Source organism: Colletotrichum spaethianum (genome assembly GCF_022836535.1).
Source record: "Colletotrichum spaethianum MAFF 239500 DNA, contig04, whole genome shotgun sequence".
Classification (NCBI taxonomy): domain Eukaryota; kingdom Fungi; phylum Ascomycota; class Sordariomycetes; order Glomerellales; family Glomerellaceae; genus Colletotrichum; species Colletotrichum spaethianum.
Window position 1 is genome coordinate 67,387 of NW_026054774.1, and position 15,661 is coordinate 83,047.

The window sequence follows — 15,661 nt, forward strand, 5'->3', positions numbered from 1 at the left end:
CTGGAAGCAAGATCTTTTCTTCCAGGGTATTTCTGCCATCCTCCTTTTTTGACCCTGCTCAGGCTGAACAGGCGGTTAGGAACAAGAGGATTGCGTGCTTTTTATGGGGGTCAGTAGGGGTCGGATTGAAGCCGAAATGGCCCGTAGAATACGTAGGCTTCACGTTGTGAGTACGGCTTTGTGGAATCAGGACGTGGCGGCGTGGACGAAACTACGTGACACGACCGGCGGCGATATCAAAGTACTTCTACCCCCAAGTTACCGAATCGCTGGTATCCCTGTTGCAAATCTACGCGCTAGATAGAGTACCAGTTCGGGCAGATTTCGCCTACTCGGGCCAACACCCAACGATCACCAATTCAGACAACACATCTTGCCATCTTGACTATGCTACCCTCCTGAGTCACGAACAAAGCTTGAAACAAAGAGTGACGACGAAGGTGACAAGACATCTATCTCGCTGTAAGAAAGCTGCTGGTCCTTAATGACACTCTTGAATGTTTGCACACTCTACTCGAAAATGGGCCTAAGTAATGTAAACATCTCCGTATGCAGTGGTGCCGGGATAGGGTGTTCAGATGCGATATCTTATCCCCGCAAGAAAGCATGCTTAGTTGTGGCTATCGAAATCACGCCATCTCCCCAGTAGATTCGATCATCAGGATGTTCCAAACAATGCAGGCCCTATGTCGGGAAACTTCCGGCGACGGGACGTCGTTCCCACACCATTCGAGCGATTGTCGACTTTTTGTGAATTAGTGAGTAGACACATAAGTCCAGAAAGTTATAGACCACCTGCATTTTGACGGACCTCTACATTATACCATCTGCATACCTAACCCGACTGCTAGCAGTGAAGATGAAGACGTTATCCGACGACCAGCTCGTAAGCCTGGCAGGCCAATACTTTGCCCCCAAAGACTTGTATAAGTACACGAAAAGTCTACCGTTTCTCGGCGACCTGAAGTGTAACACAACGTCACTCGTGGCAGGCCAATGGACCGAGATCATCACCGAATACACAATCGGTGCCAGTGGACTCGCCGACGGAGCTTGGATCAAGGGAACCTTCAAATTCTACTCCGACTGGGCCTTGTTCCAAACTTCGGACCCCAAGCAGGACAACTATGTCTCGGCCGAGTACGCCCCCGGCCCGCTGCATGACGGTCAGACGCCGGCAACGGTACAGTCGCTGTCTGTTCGCTTCGACCAGAAGGGTCATGAAAGACCGTTCCAGAAGGCCATCATCATCGACATTGTTGATGGGTACATGAACCCTGGCGATAAAATCACTATCCGTATTGGCGACAGGCGATGGGGCTCGCGCGGGACACGGGTGCAGACCTTTGTGGAGGATAAGTTCCTGATGAGATGGTACATCGACCCGGTTGGGACCTCAAGATTCGCGCCCATCAAGCCAGACATTGCGTTTCCCATCAACCCCGGACCTGTTGCCCGGATCAAGGCCATCACTCCTCGTCTCGTTAAAGCAGATGTTGCTTTCCCCATCCACATTCATACGGAAGATGCGTGGGGCAACGCGACGACCAATCTCAACGGGTTGGAAAGTCAAGTGACCATTAAGAAAAAAGGTTCTGACGTAGTCTGGGAGCGTCGTTTGTCTTTCCCCAGCCAAGGCTGGACCGTCGTCAACGACACTGTATCCCTGGATTCTGACGGTGACTACGAAGTGTCAGTGACGGTACTCAACAGTGACAGTCCCGTCGTCAAAACACAAGACTACATCTCTGTCGAGTCGTCGATTCCTATCCCCCGCCCACTCTACGCAGATCTCCACGTTCACTCGGATGACACAGTGGGCACCAACTCAACGACGTACAACTTTTCATATGCCCAACAGATCGCTGGCCTCGACATTGTGGGCTACACAGCCAACGACTTCAACATCACCAAGGAGCGCTGGGAAAAGACGCTGGAGATCATCAAGCAGGTCAACTCGGAGGGCGAGTTCGTCGTATTCCCCGGCACGGAATGGTGCGGCAACTCCGCGGCAGGTGGGGACCACAATGTTGTCTTCCTCGACGATCCAGAGACGAGTCGTCCCGAGTTCCCCTTTGACAGGAACGGCAACGTGGCGCGTAGTTTCGAGTGGAACGAGAACGGTCCGGCGGAACTGGTGCCGGGCGCCTGGCCCCTTGACGAAGTGTATGCCACCTACGCCCATTCACCAGAAAAGCATCTCCTCATCCCGCATGTTGGCGGCCGGAGGTGTAATCTAGCGTGGCATCATCCTCAGCTGGAACGTCTGCTCGAGATCGGTAGTGCATGGGGCCTCTTCGAGTGGCTCCTCCGCGACGCTGTGACCCGTGGCTGGGAGATGGGAGTTTCGGCCAACTCGGACGAGCACCGTGGCCGTTGTGGTGGCGGGGTGCCGGGAACGGCCGTGTTTGGCACCAAGGGCGGCTTAACCGGCGTTCTGGCCGATAACCTGGAACGCAGTGAGGTTGCGAAGGCGCTTCGCAGCCGTAGGACGTTTGCCACCACAGGAGAACGACTCGTCGGCCTGGTCAGCACGGGCAATGGCGAACTCCAAGGCGACGACGTGGTTGTGAGAGCCGGTGAGTCTGTGAAACTCACATATCGCTTCTTCGGCTCGAGTGGCTTCTCCTCAGTCGAGGCTTGGGATGCCAGTGGGCGAGTCTTCCATCGTGACCTCCAGCAGGAAGCGTCCGAGCACGCAGAGAAGTCGACGCCTAGAAAGATTCGCGTCAAATGGGGAGGCGCCCGTGTCTACGATAGATACCGCGAGACGGTTTGGCAAGGCTCGATCCTCGTCCCAGGCGCCGTCATCTCGTACGTGCAGCCGTTTGGGGGCGTGTCGGACAATAGTGAGGACTTCGTGAAGCGGATCTCTGATTCGCAAGTCGTCTTTGACACACGCACTAGCGGTGACTTTGACGGCGTCGACATTTTCCTAGCCGAAACCTCTGATGCGCCTTCAACTATCAGAGTCTCGGGCCACGTAGGCGGATATGTGAAAGTTGGCGACGCACTCAAGGGCAATCCACACAAGCCCCAGCCGCGGTTCGATTTAGTCGTCAGTGAAGAGGAAGCAAAGAAACCCAGCGGGATAAAGGAGGAGATTCGCGGTGGCGCAGAGCTCTTCGTCTCTGTCGAGAGTTTGCTGGCTGTGCCGCTGCCCAGGAGAGTCGAAGGCAGTTTCATGGTTACGGCAGGCTCTTTGGACACCGGTCACAGTCGAGCTGTCTATTTTGTTGGAAGAGAGCACTCGGGTGGCAAGGTTATTACCAGTCCTGTATTTATTAAAAGCAAGGTGGAATAGCCTGCAGGAACATAGCTTGCAGGAACTTGGCTGGTGATGAATTAGAGTGTCACATATAATACTGCTTACGTCGCAATCTTGACTGGGGTGTAAGGTAAACTCAGAGTTCCCCATTGTGTTGTGCCTTTACTTTTAAACAAGCACAAACTTTACAAGATGCTTAGTTGACCAGTTTATCCCTAATTGGTTGGCAAGTGTAAGATGTCGGGTGTGCTGTGCGGTGACTTAGGTTAAGCTAACACTAGTCCGCCTGCTCATCCCGTCTCCTTTTCTCTTGCCGTGCGTTGGCCAAAGATATCTCCAGCCGTTGAGCGCAGGACGAATAGACACCTGTAGTGGCCTCAACCAACTGCCCACCATAGAGGCCGCCCAATGCCCAAAAGATGCGGCAGTGGTTGTTGACCCATCCGCCCGTAAAAAGCATCCACACTGCACTGATACTGAATCCTGTAATAGCGGCTGTGAAGTAGATGCCTGGAAGTTCGCCTGCAACAAAGATAAGGCAGGTAACCATAATAACAGTTAAAGGTGCAGTGAAGAAGGACAGGATATCATGAGAGGCAAAGGTCCCGTCGCTGTAGGCCAAGGCACCCATAATAAGCCAGGCCATAAAGGAAGTTGAAAAGAAACCCATAAGCGTTGCAGTACGGCCTGAATAGTGATGAGAACAGGAGGCTGACATTTTGTTTGGAAAATCTGTACTGAACTGTGTTGGTGCTTTTAGGTGCTGAGTTGGCTGTGTTGAAAGGAATTCAGGCAGAACATTGGGTACATAGATGAAGTGTGAAAAGGAAAAGGGGGATAAGAGGATAGTAGACAATTAACATGTCAGGGCTCGCTGACGGCTAAATTCGGCAACACAGAGCTGGGCAAAGCTCTCTGGACCAGGTAGAAACATGGAACCAACTTGGGGACGAACGACAGCCTCAGCCCTCGCAAGAACCATCAACGTGCATGCTGTGCCTTCTTGGGATATAAATTCAAGTACCCACACCAGGTTGGTTCCAGTTGATCTCTGTTCCAAAAAAAAAAAAAAAAACGCCAAGAGACAAAAATGCCTCCCCGGCAGAGTGCGGCCTTGGCTATTGTGGGAACAGCCAGCGCAACAAAGCGCTCCAACATGCCACTTCCGCTTAGAAAACACAAGTTTCCGCGCTTGGAGAGTTCCAAGTAATGTCTGTTTCAACAGACGCCGAGAGATAAAAGCACCTCCCTAGTAGAGTGCAGCCTTGGCGGTTGTGGAAAGAGCGCAACAAAATGGTCTGGTCCAACATATAAGTTGTGTGGAGATATTCCAGCCTGTATTAAATTTCCTGTCTGATGATAGGCTGTTGTACGAGGGGATAGATGGAATAACCTAAAGGTGTTGGGTAAGTGGATTATCCTAGTCTTCCTGGCATCTACCTAACTACAGGTCGCCAAAAGGGAGGTCAATGGACTTAGTTAACAAGACCTTCTCTACTACTGTGAAAGTGTCAACCTCCTCCAGGCTTATTACTACAAAGAAGTAGACTTCTTGCCATCGCTATTTTGACATCCTTAACTATATTGCGCCTACACCTATACATCTTTTGCCTTATTACAACGTTTTTTGTCACGTTACAGATCCAGCTATGGTTCTGTTTCGTACCGCTGTCTTAGCTGCGTCTTTAACAGTGCAAGCCTAGAGTGCAACTAGTCCATTTGTTCCTCGGGCCTTTATTCAAGCAACTAATGCAGACCTTAGATTCCTTAAAAACATGAACAAGTTTGTTGAGTTTGTGGGAGCTAACTCTACTAACTGGGAGATGGCTGACGAAGAACTTATCGAGACTATTGACCCAGAGGCCTATACCTTAAACAATCTTACTACTCTTATAGCAAGGTAGTTAGAAGAGTGTTTAAGCCGAACTGGCTGGGTGTAAATCGCCTGCGAGAACATGCCTAATAGCTATGTTAAATATGGAGTTGGAGCAGGTCTCCTAATCTACTATGCCCCTAAACTCGTCTTCAACTTTCTAACGTTTATTGGCAGACTTGTCCATAGTGGCGACGACGTCTGGAGGACTAGGCGATTAACGGAATTAGGAGCAGTTTGCTGGGCGTCGAAATGGGACGCTGCGGGACACATCTACTTCAAAATCGCGCAAACCTCCGGCTCTCTCCAGTCTCGGTATATCAACGAAGACGGCGTTACAAACAAGTTTTGATCTGTAAAACGAGTACTCTTACGACACTTCCGCACAGGAGATCCACTACTGGTCTACAAGAAGCAACTTTAGCTCAGGTGACTATGTCGAGTTGTCCAGACTGAAGCCCGCCCTCAAACCCCTCAACTCCCCACCTTGCAACCGGTCTTATCCCTCGAGTCTCCACAGCCACGCATCTTTACTTTGCCCAAACAAGACAGCTTCCGTCCCCGCAACCTCGCAGAGAGACCCTTAGATACTACATAGGCCAGCAAAATGCCTCCTCTAGCATCCACTTCTCCATCCTCGGATGTGGGCATTCAATCTCTCATAACAGGCCTTGTGGCGCAACGGTAGCGCGTTCGACTCCAGATCGAAAGGTTATCCGTTCAAATCGGGTCAGGGTCATGTAGTACGAGTAACAGGAGCCAAATTTTCCAGTTTTTTTTGTTGTTTTCTCGAAGCTTTGGTGATGTAGGTCTGGGTTGGGAGTTGAGATGGAATCGAAAGAGCCGTGCGGGCGAATTTTGAGTCGGGAATTGGTGAAAGTGGGTCCGGACAGTAGATCAACGCCTGCCGAGTCTTCCTTCTGAGTTCCGTGTAAGTGGAAAGAGCTCTTGTGGTTGCGAGTTTGGTTAAGAGACCGTAGAGTCTACCACTACGACCGGTGTGAGGGACGACGGGTCGTCCTTCTATTTTCAAAACCTGCACTTTCCATTAACAATTGAGTCCCCGAAGACTGGTATCTGCAGAGGCTGTGTCTCTCGTTCTTGCAACTAAATGGTTTAGAAAAGCGACGAGGACAAGAGGAACCACAGGGCTTGCTCTCTCTCACTTTACCCTCTGTGCCGCCCATGATTGAACGAGCAAGCTTCCGCAGGGCCAGAGCCACATGCCCAACCAAGGCAAGAAGAGAGAGCTTCCGACGTGGGATATCGGGGTTGGAGACACTATTCCGCGGTGAATGCGGAGAGTACGCTGACGACTCACACTTTATTTCTTTTGTGACATTTCTGCAAAGAGCGCCAATAATACAGGATTTCTTGCTTGTTCAAAAGCGCTTTCGATGGCGGCCTGCTGGCTTACAGGGAATGTGATGACTTCTTACTATGCCTCGACTGACCTGGCAGTAGGTAGTTGTAGGCCAAGCAAGGAATGGGACCAGCGGCGATCAATTATGCCGTGAGCGGAAATAGACACCAAAACTGAGGCAACTCGAGAGTCAAGCAGAGAAAGGACAGCGAAGTCATGTCACATCATCCCCAAAAAAATATGCGGCAACTTTGTTGTGATGCTCATAACACTTTATTATGCTCCCAAGACGCCATTGCTATGTCCGTGAAGACCTCAAAACTCCAAACATGCCCAACCCAGAAGCCATCCCCCGTTGTGGCGACCATGGCATGATCTCGTAAGCGCCAGCCGGGCGAACCGGGCTGGCTGAAATGTAATTATCCATGATATGTCGTAGCAATGCAGAGTTCTCTCGCTCCTGGCTCGCCCAGAACTCCATAAGTCTGTCAGAGCCTACACATGCAGTCACTCTCAGTGGCGTCGCCTCTTGGATTCGTCAATCTCCTCTCCCATCTCCATGGGGTTGGCGGGGTCGATGTAAGCCGACAGTCTAGTGTCACCCCATCGAGCACCGACAGTCACCCAGACACCCTTGATAAAGCTGTTGCCCATGACGGTCTCGCGGTAACCTCCCCAGCGCAGTCTGTGGTCACGGTCCATAGCACTATTACCCAGACCGCCGTTTGTCACCCACTCTTTGACTGCGTTCTTGATAAACTCAATCTTTCGACGGAAGTCGTTTGCAACTGGAATCCCCTGAAGGTCTGCGGGGATCTCGGGGCGTCGACGCGACGTGGTGGTCGTACGAGTAGAGCGAGCCGCCGATGGCTTCGTCTGGAAGTTCAACAGCGTCTGCAGGGGGTAGGACAGCATGGCTCTCTCGTCAAGAGCGGCGGCTCCGAGACTGCCAGTGGTGGCAAGGTTCTGGGCCGCATCAATGGGAAGATGCCAGAAGTGGCACCAAGTTCCTGCAGCGTTCAAAACAATCTTGGTGTGGTCAGGGAAATTAAACTAGGGTTTTGTTAGCGCTTGTCGTGTCAAGGTTGTACAACTGCATCTTACCTGAAGATGTCCGTCACCAAAGACCCAGCAACCAACATCGCCGAAGCGTTGATAGAAGGTGACCAGGTCTGAAGGCTGGGAGGTGTTGCCAGAGAACTCCATCGGGCGAGTAACAGTCTCCTCGGCGGGCAGTGGCTCGTCTCTGCCATAGGCGATCATGTAGTTGGCGAATTTCTTCCAGAGGATGACGCGCTCCCTCTTTCTGTGCTCGTACACGTCCTTTCCTGGATTCAGCTTTCCGGGCGTTCCGTCCTCGTAAACCGGCACGCGGAATTGCCTTGAGGAGACAGAGACACGGGCGAGGCCTGACTCGCCGTTGTTCTCGTAAAAGTGAATGTCTTGTTTGGGCGGCAGTGGTTGATGTCTCTCGGGGTACGACTCGTCGTGTCGTCGCTCGATGTGGCGCTCGGCATCGCGGACAAGCATGCACGCGGAGGGCAATGTGAGGGTCTTGCTCCCTTCCGTAGTAGGAATATCCCGCAAGATGCAGCCGACGCCGCCGTCGTTCAGGATGTAGCCGAGACCAAACTTGTTTGTGTAATCCACCCATTTAACCACGACGTTGGGATGAGGCGGGGTGGTGTCCTTGGACGAGATGATAGCCATGGTACGAGCATTCAGAGCACGCTCTAGCTCGGTCTGAAGCCGGCGAAGTCGCTCCAGAACAACATCTGGCTTGGAGCCTGCCACCGGTTCCGCGCACTCAGTCGGGCTGAAGAGTGACGCCTTTTCAGTTTGATCAGACGAGATCTTGAGGTTTTCCATGAGCCCGGTCATGGTGACTGTAGCTTGGTTAGAGCTCTGGGACGCCATAGCCTGGCTAGGAAGAGAACCCGCCGACTGCGATGTCGGAAGTGGCGTTCTCCGAGTGGTGCTAGACTTCCTCAGTGGAGGCTCAGCAAGCTGGTTTGTTCGTGACTCCGGTGCAGTATGCTGTCTGACCGATCTTGACCGTGCCGCTTCCGCCAGCTCAGGTGCCGCTTCTGGCTGAGGCCGTGGTCTGGCAGTGTTTGCCATGGCAGAGGGACGGTTTTGAGCTCTCTGCTGCGCGGCAAAGCTCTGAGGTGGTTGACGCAACAGGCCTGTCGGCGCAGTTTGCGAACCGCTCAGATGCGGTTCCGATGTGGCGTCGGAGCGGGTAGACGACGAAGCAGCAAGGGCGCGGGCGTGGCGCTTCTCGCGGAGCCAGTCGTCGAAAGGTCTGTAGACGACGTCCTCCCCCAAGGGAATCATGGGCGTCAAGCCAGACTTCTCCTCCGCAGCCATCTCTTTCCATGTCTGCGTATGGACAACCTGCACAGGTGCCCAGGGGCCAACTCCGCATTCTCTGCACATGTCCTCCAGGTTCTTCTTGGTGACCGCCTGCAGTTGAGAACTCATGCGGTTGGCGTAGAACTCAGAACTGTCAGGTGGCAGGGTGAGAAGTCTGGTCGTCATGTCGGCCTCCACCGGCATGTAACCGCAGGTGAAGAAAGGGTGCTGAACGATGACGTCCGGGTCGGGTCTCATATCTGCGTCCTCAAGCATCGTGGCAACGCAGTCCTTAGCTTCCTCGCTGATGTACTTTTGCGATGTTTCCGGGTTCGGCCATTCGTAGTCTCGTTCTCTCGCTCGGCGGTAAATCTCCTCGGTGCTCGTCGATTGGAATGGTGGCTTGGATGTCAACATGGCGAACCTACTTCAGTCAGTGAAAGAACCCCAGGCTTCGGCCAGCGTGTACTGACATGATGATACCCAAACTCCAAATATCAACCGCGTGATCGTGTCCCTTCTTTCCCTTCTGGAGAATCTCGGGCGCGATGTAGTTAGGCGTGCCGCACAGGGTCGTCCTTCTTATGGTCTGCATATCCCGGCCGGTAACCAACAGAGCAGCCAGTCCAAAATCACCAACCTTGGCGTTCATACGGTGGTCGAGAAAAATGTTTCCCATCTTCAGATCTCGGTGGATAATGCCCTTTCCGTGCATGTACTTGATTGCTCCAGCCACCTGCACGGAATAGAAACGAACCTCGGGCTCGGTCAGACCCTTGCGCTTCTTGACCATGTCCATGAGAGAGCCATTGGTACACAGCTCGAGAACAAGGTACATGCAGTCGTGAAACGAGAAGGCCCTGAAGAATTGCACAATGTTCTTCTGGTTCATCTTTGAATGGATCTGGAGTTCGGTTTGGAACTACGCGAGTTGTTAGAACCAAGCGTTGTAAAACACCATAGTGGGGCAAAGCTGACCTTCTGCTGCATCTTGGACGGCATCTGGCTCCGCACAATCTTCAGCGCATACTTCTTGCGCTCCGGTAGATGGTATCCCGTGTAGCACACGGCAAAACCACCCTTGCCGAGCATCTTGCCGACCTGGTACACAGCTCCATTGGGGCGATCGTTGGCCGGAGGCTCCTCAACGTTCGCAGGCGGTTGTGGTGGTGGTTCTTTGTCCTTCGCAGCCTTGAGCTGGACGACGGGTTTAGACGTCTTCATTTCGATTGCCTTGGGCATACGCTGAGCGTTGGCGTCCCTAGGCGACAAGGCCTCCAAATCGACGCCCGCTTTAGCCACTAGTCTATGGGCCATGACTGTGGCCTCGAGGGTCCTGTGATCGGTGCAGTCTCGAGAGGATGGCGACTCTCAGGGACGGAGGAGGCTGTACTGCAAACTCAAGGTAGGCCCTGGATGGTGGAGAGGAAGGGCCTGTTATACGCGCGATTGTCAGCACATGGGGAAGCACGGCGGGTGGGAGAAGTGATGGGTATGAAGATGCAGTGTTGGAAAATATTTGGAAAGCGCAGGCGAAGTGTAGTCCAAGTGCTGTCCAACCCGTCAAGCGCATGAGAGCAGAGCCGAGCGGGCAGGACAAGCAGCAACAAGCCGGGGGATTCTTTGTTTACTCACCAGTCTCGGAAAGAGATCATATGCGGAAAACAAGATGCTCTGAAAGAAGTTCGTGGGCAATCGACAATGCCAGAACAAACTGCTGACTGCTGACGAGACGAGGACGCCGCAGAAGAAACTCACCGCGGGAGATTCGAGTTGTCGGGATGATGCGCCGTTGAGACGAATGGTAAACTTTTGGTGATGGGGGTGGAGTGAAGGGCCGGGTTAGTGTGTACCATCGCTGTTGACCTTCGCTTCGCGTACCGTTGCCCGGGGAACTGAAACCTGGAAGAACTGGGTTCAGCACTGGAGAGCCACTAAAATTCGCCGATGCTACTCCACAATCAACCTTTTGCCGGTCGGCCGCTAGAACGAGCGACTTAGGTAAGCAGACAAGGACTAGAGAGTTGATCAACAAGTGTTCCTCTGGGGATATCGTGCTATCCGTTCAACGCTCAGGTAGTATCAAACAACCCTCACCCACAGGTGAAGGCTCGCGATAGTATGAGGCTCATCCAAGAGCGAGTTTCACACCGAAAAGAAACTTGGCTGCCACTGCGTGCTCACAGGCAGCTCCGCCTGGAACCTTGGAAATTGAGTCTCACTCAGCGAGCCGGGGCCTGCTGGATTCGGCCCCGAAGCCCAAAGAAGCGGAACATCAAATAAGCGTGTTCCGTGCATTTCCACCGCGGGACAGTGGGAGATCCGTTCCAAGCATCGACGTCAGCTGCCTAATGTGACTCCGATAACCCCGAGTTACAAGAGTGTCCGTCGCTGTCCATTTTGTCGACCATTCCCGCGCGATTAAAACGCACTTGCTATAGTCCATGAGCATCTCTTATTCCAATTGACAACAAACAGCACCGCCAAGGCTGAGCCAAGCTGAGCCGTAGCACGGAGCTCCCGGAGCTCTCTCCTGACCAACCGCACTCTCGTCACTCGATCAGCCCTCGAAACCCACCCCACCATGGTACCACTGCCTCTCTTCAAGCTCGCCGCGCTGTTCGTGCGGCACGTGTCCAAGTATGGCGCCGTAAGTTGATGACCTCAGTCACCCCCATCCTCCGGGGCCCTTGTAGAAAGCATCTGACCAGTGTCTGCGGCCCCCCAGAACCAAATAAAAGCGCAAGCCCACGAGCACCCCAAGTTCCGCGCCTTCGCCGCCCGCTACGGCCAGTCCATCCATCAGCTCAACATGCGTCTCAACGTTGCCCTCCTCCGGAACCCGAACGCCGAGCAGCGCGCAAAAGAAAAGGCGGAGGCTCCAACGGTCAAGACGAAGGAGCAAGTCGAGAAGGAGGAGGCGGCCAAGGCGCGGCAGGCCAAGCTCGAGGCCGAGAACCCCGACGCCGCGAAACGGAAACCCCTCGTTCCCCCGGCGTCGTCGGGAACCTCCTCGTCCACCTCATCCTCCTCGGCTTCGGGAAGCGGCAGCAGCAGCACCGCCAGCGGTTCCGGCAGCACTAGCAGCTCAGCAAAGGAAAAGCCCAGGAGCATCTGGCGCCGCAAGTTCCGTCCCCTCCCCGAGAACAAGGCCGTCGACCTATTTGCCGATGTCATCGGCGACGCCTTCATCCTCGGCGTCGCGAGCGCCATCATCGTCTACGAGTACTGGAAGGCATCGCAGAAGCCCGACCAGAACGCCGAGCGCATCCGCGTCCTCGACGAGAAGCTCGAGGAGCTGACGCGCCGGGAGCGCGAGCTGGCTGAGCGCGAGGAGGAACGCTCCCAGCGGTACCTCGCCATGGAGGCCGCGCTGCGCGACCTGAGGGACCCCAAGACCAAGAAGCCGCTGCTGCCGAGCCTGCAGCTGCCGACACAAACGCAGTCCCCTACGCCAACGGCGGCATGAGGCCTTCCGAGCGGATGGTCCCAATGGTTGGTTAGACAAAAGGCGTGGAGTTTTTGTAAGATTTTTCATGATACCATTTAGCGGGCGGAAGGCATCCTCTGTTGTACTCAGTACGGCGTGTGTAACTTTATCGGCGGGCATCTTAGACAAGGCACTTCACTCTTGGGGAAAGAACCAAAAAGGCAGGGGCGTACAGGCAGTTCCTGCCGATACATACAGACTTGACTCACCTCATATAAAGAAAATCATCCACAAATAAATGAAAAGGCAAAGGTAAATTGAAAGCTTAAAGCTCAAACACACTACCAGATCCTACATCCTGTGACACCTGCTCGTGGAATTCGCATCAACGAGGCCATGTTCTGTTCTTCTCTCCGCAATCGTCCGGAATGGACACCAGCGATCACCCTCCTAGCCGGCAGCACGCCTCGGTTCCAAGGTGCTGCAACGCCGACCTCTTCGTCATGTTGGAGAGACTCACTGACGACAGCAGCAGAGAGCAGGTTGAACACGCATGATATCGCGCTCCCGCTCCCACAACAGCAGGGCCGCTTCTTCCGCCTAGTCCTCCTCTCGCCAAAGGACGTCGGCACGGCAGTTACAGAGCAGCGTCTGGAGCGCCTCTTCAACCTCAACGGAGGCCGCGACGCAGCCGTCATCTTCCTCCTCGGTCCGCAAGGGCAAGAGGGGAACCCGATGGTGGTCTTTATGAACCTGCAGATCAAGTAAGCGACCACCAAAACCCTCCGAACCATTGCTTAGAAGTGTGTACGACTGATGACGCTGATTCAAGTATCCTCAACAAGCTCGAGCTGCCCCTGATCCCTTTATCCTCCATCTCAGCCCTCCCATCCACTCTCGCCAATCTCCGGACCTCCCTCGCCACAACACAGCCCGTTGCCTCCCCGGCCCAAACCACCTTCTTCTCTCTCCTCCAGCACATGGCCAGCGGCAACGATCCCCTTTCAGAGCACATGACCAACCTCCTTAGTGAACTTGGCCGATCACCCCGTGAGGTGGCCGCTCTTGCCGAGACGGAGCAGGGAAAGGCGCGGATCATGGACCTACTGGGTCCAGTGGAAGGGGCGCGAGTCCTTTCGTTCCTGATGCAGGAGAAGCTGGCATTTGTTTGAATAAGGACCAGCAAGCGTTAAAAAGGGATTCAATCGATGCCCAGTGCCATATGAAGCGGAGAGGATCGCGATGCGTCGCTCGACTCCGATGGCATCTCGTTGTCCGGTCACTGACTTGCCTGTAGTCCAGCTAGGAACACCAGTACCCGACACGGGTTGGACGAGTCCGCAGAGGTGACCCATGGTAGGATGAGATAGGGGAGGAGTCACGGGGAGGCTGTGTTCCGTGTGCATCACCAGGGGCTACTTGAGACGAAAAAGGGGTTAACGGCTGGGTGGCGATGCCATCGTAACGAGCGGTGGGGAACTAAGAGACAGAGAAAGTAATATGGAACAATGCTTTGACAACCTTGGCTAGTCACTCTGCCTGCCTAGTCTGCTAGGCAGAGGATGCATAAGAGAAGACAGGAGAGGGAGAGCAGCCACAAAAAAAGAGGATTTAACAGTCGTTCGCGCCTTGGAATACCATTGTCACTGACAGCCGCGGGAGAGGCGTTTGGAACAACTGCCAGAACTTGACGCGTCGTCTCACGAAATTTGGGATGAAAGGCCTGGGATCCGTGCGTATGATGGCTGGCATCTGACGTTTAGGTCGGACTCTGGCCGTGTTGTGAGCGGATGTCTCTATCCCCGTGCCAGCCGCATGGCAAAAAATATGAAGCACTTGATGTTCGGGACGCGAGAGGCGTCACACGCTAGATCCCGGCCGAATGCCTGGCCCCGCTCCCGGCTGTGCCCAAGATCCGTGCTGATCAAAAGAGAAGAAGAAAAAAGCCATCCAGGGCCCCGTTGTTGTTTTGCCATCATCCAACGTAGATCAGAGAGAGAAATAAGGGAGATGAGAAGAAGAGCTTGCAGCAGTGCGCGTTTTATCAAAGGGGTCGGGCTTGGGCTCCAAACGTTGGTGGGAGCGTACCGCAGATCCCATGTGAGCGATCAATCGTTTAAGCGGACTTGGTTCTCAATTGCCGTGACTCCCGCTGGAAGCACTGTTCTGTGTCGTAACTTCGACTTATGATCGATTCGTTCACGCCCGTTTTCTTGCTCTCTTGTGGCCACTGCTAATCTTCCACTCCGTCGAAAGGCTCCAGAAGTTTTTTTGGGCCGCCATATCCTTGCCTGTGTTGCCAAAATGCCGAAGATCCCATGAGTGGGGTTTGACCTGTTCATGTAATTTTCTCTCCCTCCTTTTGAAGGGTCTGGTTCCTAGAAGACCAGGGGAGCATGTGAAGTGACTTGGTACAGGCACGTAGTCTTTTGCGATTTTTTCCATGTCACTTTTTGAGTCGTGCTGCAGAGGCCACCTGCAAAATGTTCGGCGTATGCTTGGATCTCGGACCAGGAAAAACCTTGAATTTGTCCGGATCAAGGGTGAGGGGGCGGGCAGTCCCATATTGCGTCCATATTGCACCCGTATTGTGCTATGTCCATCTGGGTGTCACCCAAACGCTGGCAAGACGCGACGCTTGGTTGAGATCAGACGCTGAACAATATGCTTATCTGTCTGCTGGTAGGTACTCTGGACACTTATTGCGCCCCAAGCTTTCTGCGAGAGCAGCAACGCTACCTAGTTTTGAAGACTTGGGCGAAGGAGGTTCAGCCATACCAGGCAACTAGAAGTCGTTTTCGCATCTGCTCGTGGCAACCAATATGACGATGTCGGTGAAGGTAGGTAGTTTTCGGGCGGGATGCTTTAACACGGGAAACTCGCCTTGCATGGCATGAGAAGGCCTTGTTAGGTAGTCCTTGCATTGGGGACATTCCGGGAGAATTGTCTGTTCACAGGAGACCTATTTCTGGCGTGGGTGCCAGTGTGCCGGTGTGCCGAGCGTCATCAATGGTGGACGTAAGCATCCTGACCGCCTCTCGAGGCCCGATTGTGAAGTCGTTTGCAGCTGCCCAGAAGCCTATATAAATAAAAGAGAATCCAATAATGCTGTGATTGCTGTCCGGCGGTTGCAGTAGCACAAGTGACGACGGCTCCTCCGGCAGGATGCAACGGCTTTGCTGGTTGGCCAGAGCCCAAGGAGGGGCGGGTCCAGGCCATGTGGGTTCTGCGAGGGGAACCAATGATCAACAATGCTGAGCCGCCCGCCAAAATAAAGTTGAAAGCACTGTTTAGCGGCGGTTTCCCCTCTCCAAGGGTTATTTTTAGTGTCCATCTTGCAGCATAGCGATGCAGAGAGCGGATAAGCGGGAA

At 53.8% G+C, this 15,661-nt stretch overlaps 4 protein-coding genes and 1 non-coding gene across 5 annotated transcripts; 4 read left to right on the forward strand and 1 right to left on the reverse strand.

Moving 5' to 3' along the window:
- Positions 1–859: 859 nt before the first annotated feature.
- ColSpa_02044 (uncharacterized protein) lies at positions 860–3,304 on the forward strand (the record flags this gene model as incomplete). The annotated part of the gene is made up of 1 exon (XM_049268256.1): positions 860–3,304. The coding sequence occupies one exon, from the start codon at positions 860–862 to the stop codon at positions 3,302–3,304; it is 2,445 nt and encodes an 814-aa protein (XP_049124213.1).
- A 2,504-nt stretch (positions 3,305–5,808) lies between these two features.
- ColSpa_tRNA_057 lies at positions 5,809–5,880 on the forward strand. The gene has a single exon. It is a non-coding gene; the product is annotated as a tRNA-Trp (tRNA).
- A 1,137-nt stretch (positions 5,881–7,017) lies between these two features.
- On the reverse strand, positions 7,018–10,176 carry ColSpa_02045 (serine/threonine-protein kinase ppk13; the record flags this gene model as incomplete). Its single annotated transcript, XM_049268257.1, has 4 exons — positions 7,018–7,557; positions 7,609–9,283; positions 9,333–9,781; positions 9,838–10,176. 4 exons carry the CDS (start codon positions 10,174–10,176, stop codon positions 7,018–7,020), a joined length of 3,003 nt encoding a protein of 1,000 aa, XP_049124214.1.
- A 1,267-nt stretch (positions 10,177–11,443) lies between these two features.
- On the forward strand, positions 11,444–12,328 carry ColSpa_02046 (uncharacterized protein; the record flags this gene model as incomplete). Its single annotated transcript, XM_049268258.1, has 2 exons — positions 11,444–11,509; positions 11,588–12,328. 2 exons carry the CDS (start codon positions 11,444–11,446, stop codon positions 12,326–12,328), a joined length of 807 nt encoding a protein of 268 aa, XP_049124215.1.
- Positions 12,329–12,685: 357 nt separating this feature from the next.
- Positions 12,686–13,461, forward strand: ColSpa_02047 (uncharacterized protein; the record flags this gene model as incomplete). The annotated part of the gene is made up of 2 exons (XM_049268259.1): positions 12,686–13,053; positions 13,122–13,461. The coding sequence occupies 2 exons, from the start codon at positions 12,686–12,688 to the stop codon at positions 13,459–13,461; spliced, it is 708 nt and encodes a 235-aa protein (XP_049124216.1).
- Positions 13,462–15,661: the final 2,200 nt, after the last annotated feature.